The 14,630-nt window shown below is 46.6% G+C and overlaps 1 protein-coding gene across 1 annotated transcript in view; it reads left to right on the top strand.

Moving 5' to 3' along the window:
- LOC138261343 (BOS complex subunit NOMO1-like) overlaps window positions 1–13,554 on the top strand; it is a 369,916-nt gene extending 356,362 nt beyond the window's left edge. Inside the window, exon 31 of the mRNA XM_069210191.1 lies at window positions 13,063–13,554. Within this exon, the coding sequence (XP_069066292.1) occupies window positions 13,063–13,194 (132 nt within the window). The 3' untranslated portion in view covers window positions 13,195–13,554. The remainder of the gene's footprint in view (window positions 1–13,062) is intronic.
- Window positions 13,555–14,630: the final 1,076 nt, after the last annotated feature.

The following is a 14,630-nucleotide window of genomic DNA, read 5'->3' as shown; positions in this document are numbered from 1 at the left end:
GGGTCCCTGAACTCACAATTTAAGAATACATCTTTTCGTAAAGTTGATTTTAAGATTGTGCGTTTGAAAATGCCACTTTTAGAAAGTGAGCATTTTCTTGCTTAAACCATTCTGTGGCTCTGCCATGTTTGTGGATTCCCTATCTGGTTCAGTTTGACAGTTGGGTTGTTTTTCACCTCACACTAGACAGTGACACAAAGGGGGCTGAGGTGTAACCTGCATTTCCTGATTAGCCAACTCTGCTAGGAGGGAGGGGTGGAGTGGTCACTCTCATCTGAAAGGACTGTGCCTGCCTCTGACAATGCCGGCTCCAACCCCCTGCTGTGTGTCTGATGCCTTGCCTGGGCAAGACAGGATTTCACAAGTAGGTGTGAGTCCCCTTTGAAGAAAGGTGACTTCAAAGACTAAAATGGGTAAAAGAAGGGCACCCAAATCTACAGACTTTAGAAACACTTCTGGAACCAAGTGGAACCTCTGCCTGGAGAAGAGCTGATAGCTGAGGAAGAAGTGCTGCCCTGCCTGTGCCTTGTGGAGCTTTCCTGCAGTGCTGCTTCTGCCAGAGTAAGAGGGCAAAGACTGGACTTTGTGTGCCTTCCATCTTGTGAAGAAATCTCCAAGGGCTTGAGTTAGAGCTTGCCTCCTGTTGTTTGAAGTCTCAGGGACAGCAAAGACTTCTCTCTGCCAGCACCTGGAGTCTCTGGAGAGACTCCTGCTCTGACAAGTGGTGCCCTATCCAGTCCCTGGGCCCTTGAAAGGAAAGCTGGTGTAAATCCAAGGAAATCGACTTCGGACGACTCTGGACCGACGCAGCTGCTGAATCCGGTACCGCCGCCTGCACCCGACGCCGTGACCTTCGCTGGAATGCGACGCTCTTCGCAGGCCCGACGCCGCAGCAGCCCCGCTGAAGTCCGCGACTCCGTGGAAGTCGCCGCACCACGTCGTGACTGACGCCGCTCGAAGTGCGTGGATTCAACGTTTCGCACAGACGCCGCGATCCCCGACTTCGCGCATCGGCTTGTTTTCACTCTTCACCAAAGGTACTGTACTTGGGGGTCTACACGACTCCGTGTCCGGCGCCGCTAGTGTCGGCTTGTTGGGAACAACTCCGTCACAACGCCGTGTTAACATCTCATCTCATCGAAGCATTTTTGTTTCTAAGCGCTATTTTTGAGTTTAATCTTTAAAAATTCATAACTTGACTTGTGTGTGTCGGATTTTTGTCGTTTTGGTCTTGTTTTGTTTAGATAAATATTTCCTATTTTTGTAGTGTTTTCATGAAGTTACTGTGTGTGTTGATACAAATACTTTACACCTAGCGCTCTGAAGTTAAGCCTACTGCTCTGCCAAGCTACCAAGGGGGTAAGCAGAGGTTAGCTGAGGGTTATTCTCTTTTACCCTGACTAGAGTGAGGGTCCTTGCTTGAACAGGGGGTAACCTGACTGTCAACCAAAGACCCCATTTCTAACAATCGACAAAGCCACTGCTTCTAAAACTGCTTATGAAAAATTTGTGTATCTAGTCTGACGGCCGGTGATAATTCTGAGTTAAGTAATCTGCTAGTTGATAGTCTCCACTAGGTAAGGCATTTACCGAAGGCAAATAACTTGTTCAATTATTTCTTTTTGAGCGTTGTCATTTAGTAAATGGTTGGGGCAATGGGTTACACTGCAGTTTCTGTTCTAGGTAAATAAGTTTTCTAGGCAGGGTCTGCCCTTTTGCTGTCCTGCATTGCTGCTTTAGGAAGGCTGGTTATAGCAGGTTCAGAGATCTCTCACTTCATTGTGCCTTTGTTTTGGATACTCCTTAGAGCCAGCATCGTTGCTACTTGCTGCAAGAGTCTCACATCATACATAGAATGTCTGAGGAGCGTCCAGAAAATTACATTTGAAATATAATTAACCCATACTAGTTCTGAAACTTTAAACAGTAGATCCACATCCCCTGTCTTGAAAAGGAGTATAAAAGTGGCTCCAAAGTACCCCACTTTCCATTTCAAGTTCTTCTTCACCAAAGAAGAGTACTCGAAGAACTGCTGTGTGACCAGGGCTAGTGTCCGCATGACAGTTAGTCTCCCAAAGGTGACATCATCTGAAGCCTGCACTTTCTGCTTCAGAAGTAGAGGGCCTGTCTAGAAGCCTGCCTCACTTCTGAGAGAGGGACGGAGAGTACAAGCTTCAGCAGGAGGAGAGACTGCCCAGAAGAAGCCCAGCATCTTTCGAGCATGAAGAAAAGCCACAGGAAGCAGGTTACTAAAACGGAGCAAAGCCGGGAGCGACCTGGTTTCCCAGTATCCCTGAAGTGGTTCCCGCTGTGAACAGTGCCAAGCATTTTTGTGTTGTCTGCCATCCTGGTGAATGCCCTAGGGACTGGTGCTACAGCTGCCAACATCTGATGTCTCTCAACACCGCTAATGCAGAAGCCCTGATCGGCCCTCAGACCACAGCAGCTGAAAGCACCCACCTGCTGACAACGGTGTCAGAGACTGCTATTACCGAAGGTATGTGCCTCTGAAGGAGCTTGTTGTGCTGATTCTGCCCAGCGTCTGAGTTCTGGGTGAGGTCACTGATGCGCCCCAAGCAGTTACAGGAGCTGCTGCCACAGAGCATGAATGTGCAGTGTGCCCACCCACACCCACTGAACTCCATTTACAGTTTGCAGGTAAAAGGAGGGCTGAACAGTATGTGGAACAAGAGACTTAAAGCACAAAAGAACTCTGGCGTAAGAACTAAAGACTTTTGCCAGGTGAACCTTGTTAGACCTGTAAGCCTTAGGGTGCTCTTCCACCAGACATTTAACCTATTTACCTCCATTTTTGTTGTGCACTTACAGCTGCTGACCAGAACTTTTCTTCGCTCACCTAAATATGGTTTGATTGGCTTACACCTGATCGACACATTTAATTTACTTACAAGTACCTTGTAGTGTGGTATGCCATATGCCTAGGTGCCAGTGAATTAAATTTAATTTACTTACAAGTACCTTGTAGTGTGGTATGCCATATGCCTAGGGGCCTGTGAATTAAATGCTACCAGATGACCTGTAGCACTTATTGTGCCAACAACTTAAGTAGTATCTTAAACTATGTCCCAGGCCTACTATTGCAGCCTGAATGCCAATTCATCTGCCAATTCATCTTAGCCATATAAAGCCCTGGCCAAGCCTTAGACTCACCTTTTATTGCCTATAACACATCTTGAAGTTAGGCCCTAGGCAGGGTGCGTTGTATTTAAAAGGTTGGACATGTACCTTTTAAGATCTTCATGTCCTGGTAGTGAAAAACACAAAAAGGCTTATCACCTCCACATTGTCTCTGTTGCCAGCTTGGAGCCAGGGCAAGGGAGTCAGGAAATTAAATGTACTTCAAACAGAAATCTGTAGAAACTTCTCCCAACTTCAAAGGAGGCACTAGGTATGAAATAGGACCCTCCGACTCACTCTCCTTTTCACTTTATGGACCTACGGAAGGACTCTGAGGACTGCCTACAGCTGTGATTTGCTGTGCACTCTGCAAGACTAATTTGCTGTTGTATGACACAATCACGCATGGTAGAACCATGCATGGCTTAGCAACGCGGTCGGAACAACGACCGCGTCTTAACCACTCATGCTTTTACCACACATGCCTTTACAACTAATTTCATTGTAAAAGCCTGCTTAGTAAAGGTATATTTGGTAACGCCATGAGTGGTTGTATGATACAACCCCCTGACCCCCTCGCCCTAAACCCTAAAAACCTACCATGTCCTAAAAACTACCCTGACCCCCCGCCCTAAACCCTAAAACTTACCCTGCTCTGTCCTAAAAAGTACCCGAAACCCTGGCCCCCATTCTAAACCCTAAAAGCTACTATCCCCTGTCCTAAAAACAAACCCAACCCCCTGCCCTAAACCCTGCCATATCCTAAAAACTACCTGACCCCCCCCACCCAACCCTGAAACCTAAAACCTACCCCGTCCTGTCCTAAAAACTACCCTGCCTCCAACCCTAAAAGCTACCCTGCCCTGTCCTTAAACCTACCTTGCCCTGTCCTTAAAAACTACCCCACCCTCTGCTAAACCCTAAATCTTACCCTGTCCTAAAAACTACCCCACCCTGTCCTAAAAACTACCCAACCACCCCACCCTCTCCCTACCCTGCCCTGTCCTAAAACCTACCCCGCCCTGTCCTAAAAACTACCTTGACCGCCCGCCCTAAACCATAAGACCTACCCCGTCCTAAAAACTACCCCACCCTGTCCTAAAAATGACCCCATCCACCACCCTTAATACTAAAACCTACCCTGCCCTGTCCTAAAAACAACCCGACCCCCACCCGGCCCTAAACCCTAAAACCTACCCTGTTCTAAAAACTCCCACAACCTGTCCTAAAAACATCCCAGACCCCCTGAACCCTAAAGCTTACTCCACCCTGTCCTATCTAAAATCTGCCCTAAAAACTACCCTGACTCCCCAGCCCTAAATTATAAAACCTACCCTGTCCTAAAAACTACTCCACCCTGTCCTAAAAGTGCAACAACACTAAAACCTGCCCCGCCCTGTCCTAAAAACTACCCCGACTACCGCCTGGCCCTAAACCCTAAAACCTCTGTCCTAAAAGCTACCCAGACCCCCTGCCCCCGCCCCGAACCCTAAAACCTACTCCACCCTGTCCTGAAAACAACCCCCACCCTAAACTCTAAAACCTCACCCTGCCCTAAACCTACCAGACCCCCCACCCCACCCTGAATCTTAAAACTTACCTCACCCTGTCCTAAAAACTACCCGACCACCCACGCTGTCCTAAACCCTACCGTGCTCCGCCCTAAAAACTACCCCACCCTAAACCCTAAAAGTTACTCGGCCCTGTCCTAAAAATTACTCCGACCCCCTGCTCCCACCCTAAACCCTAAAAGCCACCTTGTCCTAAAAACTCCCCCACCCTGTCCTAAAAACTACCGGACCTCCTGCCCTACCCTAAACCCTAAAAGCTACCCTGTCTTGTCCTAAAAACTACCCAGACCTCCTGCCCCACCCTAAACCCTAAGAGCTACCCTGTCCTGTCCTTAAAAATGACCCCGCTCTGTCCTAAAAACTACCCGACCCCCTTACCCTGTCCTAAAAACTCCCCAACCCTGTCCTAAAAACTACCCTGCCCCCACCCTAAACCTTTAAACCTACCATGCCCTGTCCTAAGGTCTACCCCACCCCTGCCATAAAAAGTACCCCACCTTGTCCTCAAAACTAGCCCCGACGCCCCCCCAAAAGCTACCCTGCCCTGTTCTAAAACTTACCTCACCTTGCCCTAAAAACGACCCCCACCCTAAACCCTAAAAACGACCTTGTACTAAAAACTCCCCACCCTGTCCTAAAAACTACCCCGACCTCCTACCCCCACCCTGAACCCTAAAAACTACTCGACCCCCACTTTAAAACCTGCCCTGTCCTAAAAAGTACCCCATCCTCTGACTCCACCCTGAACCCCAAAACCTACCCCGCCCTGCCCTAAAAACTACCCGACTGCCCACCCTAAATCCTACCCTGTCCTAAAATCTACCTCACCCTAAAAGCTACCCTGCCATGTCCTAAAAACTCCCCCACCCTGACCTAAAAACTAACCTGACCCCCTACCCTAAAACCTTCCCTGTTCTAAAAACCACCCGACCACCGCCCTAAACTGTAAAACCTACCTTGTCCTAAAAACTACCCGACCCCCTGTCCCACCCTAAAACCTACCCTGCCCTAAAAACTACCCCGACCCAAACCCTACCCCGTTGTAAAAACTCCCTCATACTGTCCTAAAACTATCCCGGCTTCCCACTCCTGCCAAAACCCTAAAACCTACCCCGCCCATTCCTTAATACTACTCCGACCCCACCCTAAACACTAAAACCTACACTGTACTAAAAACTACTGTACCCTGTTCTAAATACTACCCTGACCCCCCAACCTAAACACTAAAACCTATCCAACCCTGTCCTTAAAAATACCCGCACCCCCACTAACCCGGCCGCTGCATTCCTCTTCTGGCTGTTCCTGCAGTGTGCCTAAACAACACAAATGCATGGTGCCTTAAACAAACATTGGTGTGGTTCAGGCACATGCGTGGTTCAGGGCAAGCATTGTAAGGCTTGCGTGCTTACAGCCTGTGTGACTCTGGCTGCGTTGTAAAGGCCATTTCCCATAATTTGCTATACCTGGAAGGACTGGTTTGCTGCCTGGATCCTGCCTTGAACTCTCAGGGGCCACCGCTGCAGGTTTGAGCCCTGCATCTTCACCTGAACCCAGGACTACCAGAGTGACTCCAGTGGCTAGTTTGCTGGCCTCCTGCTCAGAGCCACAGGGATATAAAAGGCTCCTATCATCTTGAAACCACACCTTGACCCAGCCTGAGTGAGTTCTGAACCACCAAGTGACTTTTTGTGGTTCACCCTGCAAGGAATTGTGGCTGTTGTTTGACCGGGATTCACACCCCAGTCAACAAACAACCTATTTTCTCACAAACTTGAATTGGTGAAAGCTGTTTGAAGTGAATTGCATATCTAGACTTAGGTGTATTTTAAGTGAACTGCATCTGTGTCTAATCCATGCCTATACCCTTACTATACTCTCGGGTTGTAGACATTAGGAAGCTCTGATAGTACGGAGAGGGTCCCAGGAGGGGTTTAGCACCCAGTAACTGAGATCCCTTTTGAGTTATGAATTATTTTGTTTTGCTCTGGGATTAAAATACTTTCTTTAATACCAACTTTGGGAAGTTAAAAAAAAAAAAAAAAGAGTAAGAAATGTCCCACAAGCAGTACGTTAGCTATGGAAATGTGTAGTTGTTCGAGTTGTGAAATGTGCACGTTTGCACAATTCTGACCTACCAACCCACATGGTCCCACATTATATCAGCACTCTTCACATGGTCATCTGGTGAACACCAGATATTACACTGATACACAGTGAGGCAGACACCCTTACAAATGGTAGGTTTCCAGCTCGTGTTTGGTGTATCTGCACAGCCGATGGCCATTATGGGTGTTTAAACCTCTGCAAGTCATCGGCGCCAGCCTCGGTAGCTCTTCTGTTTTGTCTAATTTTTTTATGTGCTATTACCCAAGAACTCCTAATTGTACTAAAATTATATTTATAATTTCATACCCGTAAGGGCTTTCACCAAGCCATCTCTATTTATTGTTGTCTTGTGTCGTGCACATGTTACTTCCATCCAATATGAATTCCAATATGGGGCAGTGGATCAACCCACTTCAGGCATTGGCTAACTCTACTGTGAGTGACGGCATTCTGTCCTTTCTCAACGACCACATCAATGCACAAATAAACTCCTGAAGTGATAGGACTACTATGGTGAGGTGTGCATTTTGATACCAGGGATATTTTTGCTCTTAGCCTGTTTTTGTTTTAGATTGCTTAAGGGCCAAGCAACTTCCCCAACAATAAAGTTTTTCAAAGGTGATAACAGTACAAGCACTGACAAAGCAAAAACATCTGGTGGCCAGCGCACGCTTACTGGCTTTACCAGTGCTTTTTTTGAGAGATGGAGGGTCTGAAGTCTTCGTAGGGCTTGATTCTGAGTTTGTTCGAAGGAAAGTCCTGTTTCTTGCACCTGATATATAATGATACTATGGAGTAAATTATCAGGTGTCAAAAATAACATCTATTCAAGTGAATGACTAAGGCGGTTTTCCCAGGCTATCACTTTCAATGGCAGCCATACAAATTAAAATATTTGTATGTATTCATTATAGGATAAATGGAAAATATGGTCTCCGTCAATCAGGGCTCTCTTATAGCTATTATCCGAGCGGAATTCCAGAAATGTTCTTTGTTGAATCTATTTCTGTGAGGTAGGCTGCAAGCTATCAAGATGGTTGTCGCTCCCTGTTATACACAGAACTGGACACGCGGATTGTCCAGACCCTGGTGCTTAATTCGAGCTGGTGGTGGCACTGGCACTTACTTTTCCGCATCAGAAAATTAGTGATAGCAAGAGAACGAGAGACCCAGAAAACGAGGCTGAGGAAGAGAAATATTGTAAAACTGCAACAAAAGGAGAAAGCAGGAACCTGGAACAGTGAAATAAAATGGGAAGAAAGTGTCTTGTAGTGGATTAAAGAGGACTGAGATGAACTGAATGCTACACAGCTTTATTTGTGCTGCTGCCATTTTGTTCCATTGGCGCGTACTACTGAGGCACCGGCACTTTTCTGTTTGCATACTAAGCACTGCTGGAAGCCACTGCTTTGTCTGACATCAAAGTATTTGTGTGGAGCGGCACACACCTATGATTGGACATTTCTAAGCTAATAGCACACAGGAAACGTGGAGGCCTTTGCCTACCATGAATAGAGCACTTGTCTGTGGCGATTCACCAGTCACAGTTGGCCTATATATGGCATAGAAGAAAAGATGCCCCATTATAGATTTCCATTGGACGGTCAGTCACCCGCAACGAGGTTGGACTTCAACTGCTATACAGTCACAAGACACCCACACGTGTCCCGTCCAATCCTGTCCTTCAAACCATGATGCAAACCTGGCTATGTGCCCATAAGTAATTGCAGGTTCCCCAGGACTGCACTCCAAGTAGCCACTGTGGCATAATGCCAACATTCAAATAGAGTGACAGCCCATTTATTGGAACATTTGAGAGAAAGCCAGCCTTCTCACCCTTGACCAACTTATATCGCATGGGGAAGTGAAACCATTTGAGCCACTTCGGTAGGAGTGCCACATTCCTCATACATAGCAGTGGCAATATTTGCAGTTAGTCCACTGGCTCACCAGGCTCCGGTGGCCCCCAATCTTGGCATGTCCCAAATGTCCCCATCCAACAATATCTCAAGCATTGGGGACTGTCCAAAGGGGTGATGTCGGAATTTTATAAACTTTTAGTACACCACCCGCATTCAGAACCTATCCTGCATTTACAAACGGAATGGCAACGTTTTCTGTGGGTCGCTTTAGAGGCTGATGAATGGGAAGAAATTATTGGACACATGAGCAGGGGTGTGAAGGCACCCAAGAATAAATTCAGCCTTTTTAAATCCCTGCAGGGCTGGTATGGGACCCCACCAACAACTTTTCACGATTGGGGCATTACAAAACACAAATTGTCATAGGTGTGCTAACTCTGGCTCTGATACTTTTCGCATCCTGTTTGACTGCCCTGGTCTGCCCCACTACTGGTCACAAGTCGGTTGTACTGTAGTTGCTGTGTTGAACGTGACTGTCCTTCACTCAATGGGTATTATTACTACACAACATGGACGCAACAAAATTTCGACTCCTGAACAACGTTTACTGTCCTCTGCAGTTGCTACAGTCAAAATGTATATTCTGGGACATTGGCAATCTTCTTGGGTGCCCACACATGATGAGTGGAATCACTGAGGTATACAAAATATCTGTATGAGAAATTGCTCTATAGGGTCCAAGATGCCTTGCAGACCTTTATACATATTTGTTTGCCATTTCTTACAGCGTCTGACTCCCCTCCAGAGCGGATGCCCCCCTCATGCATTGTACTCCGAGCGTCACAGCTCATCCTATGCCTTCCCTGAGAGGGCCTGTATTTGTGGGTGGTTATCCATATTGAATGTTGTAAGAGGCTGGCCTGGTTTGTAGTGGGTACCTAAGGTACTTACACCTTATACCAGGCCCATTTATCCCTTATTAGTGAAATGTAGGCAGTGTTCTAGCAGCTTAGGCTGTCTAGAGGTAGCTGTAGCAGAGCAGCTTAGGCTGAACTAGGAGACATGCAAAGCTCCTGCAATACCACTATAGTTACACAGTACACATACACAATAAAATACAATACTCTTTGTTACCATAAATAAGGGTACTTTATTTTAGTGACACAAGGCCAAAAATATCTTAGAGGCAATACTCCTTCTGGAGATAAGTATTATACACAGTATATACACTAGTAACCAAAATCAGGTAAAAGGAAACAGTCATAGAATAGTGCAAACAGTAGAAAATACAATAGATTGCAATGGGCCTAGGGACAACACAAACCATATACTAAAATACTGGAATGCGAATAACAAATTCCCCCCTAGGCAAGTGTAGTGTGTAGAGGGATGCTGGGAGTGTAGGAAAACACCAAAGGTAAGTAAAGTACCCCACCGCAGACCCCAGGAAAGCAGGAGTAAAGTACAGCACGTTTCCTCAGGAAAAACTACAAGTCGTGATAAGAGATTTTGCAAGAACCAAGCAAGAATGCAAGCAACAACCGATAGATTCCTGGACCTGAAGACCTGTGAAGAGAGGAGGCCAAGTCCAGAAGTCGAAGAAGAGTCCAAGAAGGATAGGAGCCCCTGTCAACCTAGAAGAAGGTGCAAAAGTGGATTCTCTGATCAGAAGAAAAGTACAGAAGAGCACCAAAGAAGATGGCTGCGGGTTCCTGCTTGGTGCAGGAAATGTCCCATGTCGAGTTGTTGGATGCAGGCTGTTTGCGTTGCTGGATTCTGCCAACAAACCTTGGTTCAAGCAAGTACGCGGTTTGTGTCAGAAAGGAGCTGCCTGGACCCAGGAGGGACCTGGTGGGTCGCAACTCAGACTGGGTAGACGGAGGGGGCTCTCAGCACTTCAGAGAGCATCCAGGAGACCAGGCATCACCCACAGGAGTCCCAGAACATGGGGACAAAGAATATGCAAAATGTGGTTGTCACAGCACTACACTGGAAGGGCCCAAGCCGCCTGAGAACAACTCAGGGATCTGTGCGTCGGAGGATGGCGTGCTGGGGACCTGGGGTACACTGTGCATGAAGGATTCTTGGAAGAAGTGCACAGAAGCCCAAGGAGCTGGTGAAGACGCAGTGCACAGGGGTACTATTGCAGCACGGGGATGCAAGCTCTTACCGCCATCAAATTTGGACAGCTGGACCTTTGGACAGTCTGGGTCACTTTGGCGGTCCACCACCTGTGTTGCAGGGAGCACGCTCGTCGTCAGGAGAGGAGTCCCAGAGTACCGGTCGTCGTCGTAGAAGGGTGCCTGCAGAAGCAGGGAGGTGACTCCGTCACTCCATGGGAGATTCCTTTGGTTCTTCTGGTGCATGGTGAAGACAGGCAGTCCTCAGAGCGTGCACACCTTGGAAACTGTTGCAAAAGCTGGCTGGAGCTGAAGTTGCAGGTCACATGAGTCGTCCTGGATACTTTGTTGTAGTTACAGCGGTTCCTGGAGTGTTCTGCGGTTGATCTGACAGTCAGAAGCTGAAGCAGAGGAGTCCTGGAGGAATCTTGCAAACCGAATTTGAGGAAACACCCAGGGGAGAGACCCTAAATAGCCCTGAGAGGGGGATTGCCTACCTACCCAGGTATGCACCTATCTGGAGGGATCTCTGACTTCACCTGCTGGCACTGGCCACTCAAAGGTCTCCAGAGGGTCCCCACACCTTGGAATCCAAGATGGCTAACGCCAGGAACACTCTGGAGGAGCTCTGGGCACCACCCCTTTGGTGGTGATGGACAGGGGAGTGGTTACTCCCCTTTCCTTTTTCCATTTTTGCACCAGAGCAGGGACTGGGGTTTCCTGAACCGGTGTTGACTGGATTATTGAAGGAGTGCACCGTTTGTGCCCTTCAAGGCATTTCCAGCGGCTCTAGGAGGATACCCCTCCCATGCCTGTAACACCTATTTCCAATGGGAGCAGGTCTAACACCCCTCTCCTAAAGGAAATGCATTGTTCTGCCTCCCTGGGATTGAGCTGCTAAATCCCCAGGATGGCAGAAACCTGTCTATGAGGTGGCAGTACCTGGGGCTGCAGTGGAAACCTCAGAGAGCTGGTTTGGCAGTACTGGGCCCCATGGTGGAGCCCACACGGTGCATGGGATTGCCCCCCCATACCAGATTTGGATTGGGGGTGGGGGGATCAATTCCATGATCTTAGACATGTCACATGCCCATATTCGGAGTTACCATTGTGAAGCTACATATATGTATTGACATATATGTAGTGCATGCTTATAGTGGTACCCCGCACTCACGATGTCCGGGGAATTGGCCCTGGGCGAAGTGGGTTCACCTTTGCTAGTGCAAGGGTGCTCTCACATACACACAGTAACTCTGCACCTAGCCTTCAGTAAATGAAGGTTAGTCATATATGTGACTTATAAGTTACTTAGTGCAGTGAAAAATAGCTGTGAAATAGTGTGTGCAATATTTCACTCAGGCTGCAGAGGCAGTTCTGATGAAAGTTGTGTATGAGCTCCTTATTGGTGTCAAAAGAAATGCTGCAGCCCATAAGGATCTCCTTGAACCCCAATGCCCTGGGTACCTAGGTACCATACTGGGGATTTATAAGGGGGGTCCAGTGTGCCAATCAGAATTAGAATATAGAGTCACTAAACTATAGTGACAAATTTGGTACACAGAGAGAACATAAGCACTGGCGATCTGGTTAGCAGAACTCCAGTGACACAGTCAAGCATACTGACAACACATATAGGCCACAAACTATGAGCACTGGGGGCCTGACTAGCAGGATCCCAGTGAGACTGTAAACAAACACTGACAAACCGCTTTCAAACTATGAGTACTGGGTTCCTCGCTAGCAGGATCCCAGTGAGACAGTAAAAACACACTGACAAACACTTGTAAACAGGCCAAAAGTGTGGGTGACCATGCTAGAAAGATGCTGCTTTCTCACATATGTCCTGGCCTCTCCCCATAAGTTTTGGGGGAATACTATGTGGGTCTTGGTGCTTACCGCACTAAAATCTGCATGGTATGCATTCTGTACCCTTTTCACTGTTAAGTTCTGGAAGGTTTGACCTGATGACATTTAACAGAGAGTGAGGTACTTTGCACTGCCTCTAATTATCTTCCAACTCTGGATTTTGATCCCAGTGCAGACATGGCTTTACATAAAGGTCATGACATTCCGACCAATTTATAATCAGGCCCTTAGGCAGGCTAGGAGTAATGCCGACCCCTCCAAGGTTCTGGTTCCTCCTTGCACAACTATTTTTGAGAAGTCTCCTAATGTCTGCCGAAATTCAAAGTATGTTGTAAAATGTAATGCTTTTCTAGAATTGAATAGCACAGCAAAGCAATGACATTTCTTTTTCTGTTTCAGCTTCTTCCCTTGCTGTTACAGCTGACAAACCGACTGCAAGGAGTTCGTGCTCTTGGACAGAGCAGTTCTGACTCTGGCAGCGCAGAGGAAGCCAAAAGACTTGCAAAACGGCAAAAGACGCGGCGGACGTGATGTCAAGTGGTCATGTCAAGGTTCACCGACGTAAAACGTGACCCGTGAGGTTTTTACAAACACAGACTTCAGTATTGATGGAACTCTGGACCCTTGCATTTTTGACACATTTTCATACTGATTTGTTTACTTTTTTTTTTCCAAACAAAAAACTATTTTCAGTTCTTGAGTTTTATATGGATTTCCACTATTTCTGTAATTTAACATAGAATGAAGTTGATTGATGGTAAAAGCTGTCTTCACTGAAGATAATTTATTTGTTGCGCTTCACTGGAAAGCACCCAATGGTATTAAAGCGATAATAGCTATTTATCTTCAAGACTGATCACTCTAATAAAATGTGACGTGATTACCTTTTTATCCATGAGGGTACACTGTGTTTTTTATTTATATAGTGTCAGTTTAATTATATTGACAAAGCCAATAATTCTTGCTTTGCATATGTTTTTAGCCATGTTGTAAAGCAGTGTGGCTGCTGTTCAGCATGGTTAAAAGTTAGTGGCGTATAATGGATTGGCATAGAACAGAGTGTGTGGAGTGGTGTATAGTAGAGTGGAGTGCTGTGGCATAGTGTTGTGGAGTGGCATAGAGTAGAGTGGCTTAGAGGGAGTGGCGTAGCTTAGGGTGGAGTGGCATAGATTATAGTGGAGTGGAATGGTAATAGAATAGAGTGGAGCGGTGTAAAATGGAGTAGCTTAAGTGTAGAGTGTCATACAGTAGTCCAGTTGTCTAAACAAAGAACCAAACTTAAACACAAAGGTGTGAAGTATAAAGGGGATGAATGTCAGAGTCACCAGATCCTCGGGGTCTGCGCACGTTCCCAACACGTCCACCACTGAACAGCTCCAAGACTCTGATAGATAAATCCCAGAGGCTAAGAGTTCAAGAGGGGAAGAGGGGATTAGGAAGGGGACACCTGGGAAGGAGACCTGTGAGAAGCAAAAGATTAAACAACACAACATCAGATTCAAAACCACATTTAGATTCATAAAAACTCTCTGTTGAATCTAGGGTTCAATGATACTGGCCCAGAGTTCTATGACACTCGGAACATGAAATAACACTCTGTTGAGCCTAGAGTTCTGTGATACTTGAAACATGAAATAACACTCTGTTGAGCCTAGAGTTCAGTGATACTCGGAACATGAAATAATACCTAAAACTAAGGAAACATGAATGGCCTATAACTAGACTCTAATTAGGCCTCACTAAATCTAGGTACCTGGAAAAGAATAAAAAATGGTTAGTGCAATGTTTCATATGGAATTTTCATGAATTGAAAACATACTGTTCTAGGAATACAAGAACCTTCCAGAACAATGTTCCAGAACAAGCATGGCCTCATTACATGAGGATAAAGGCTATCCAAACATTCCTTGGAAAATAATAGGAATTGTACTAAAGACCTTACATGCACATAGAATATAACATCCAGA

This window comes from Pleurodeles waltl, chromosome 10, assembly GCF_031143425.1.
Source record: "Pleurodeles waltl isolate 20211129_DDA chromosome 10, aPleWal1.hap1.20221129, whole genome shotgun sequence".
Lineage (NCBI taxonomy): Eukaryota > Metazoa > Chordata > Amphibia > Caudata > Salamandridae > Pleurodeles > Pleurodeles waltl.
Note: the sequence above shows the minus strand (reverse complement) of the source record. Positions and strands in the feature narration are given on the sequence as shown.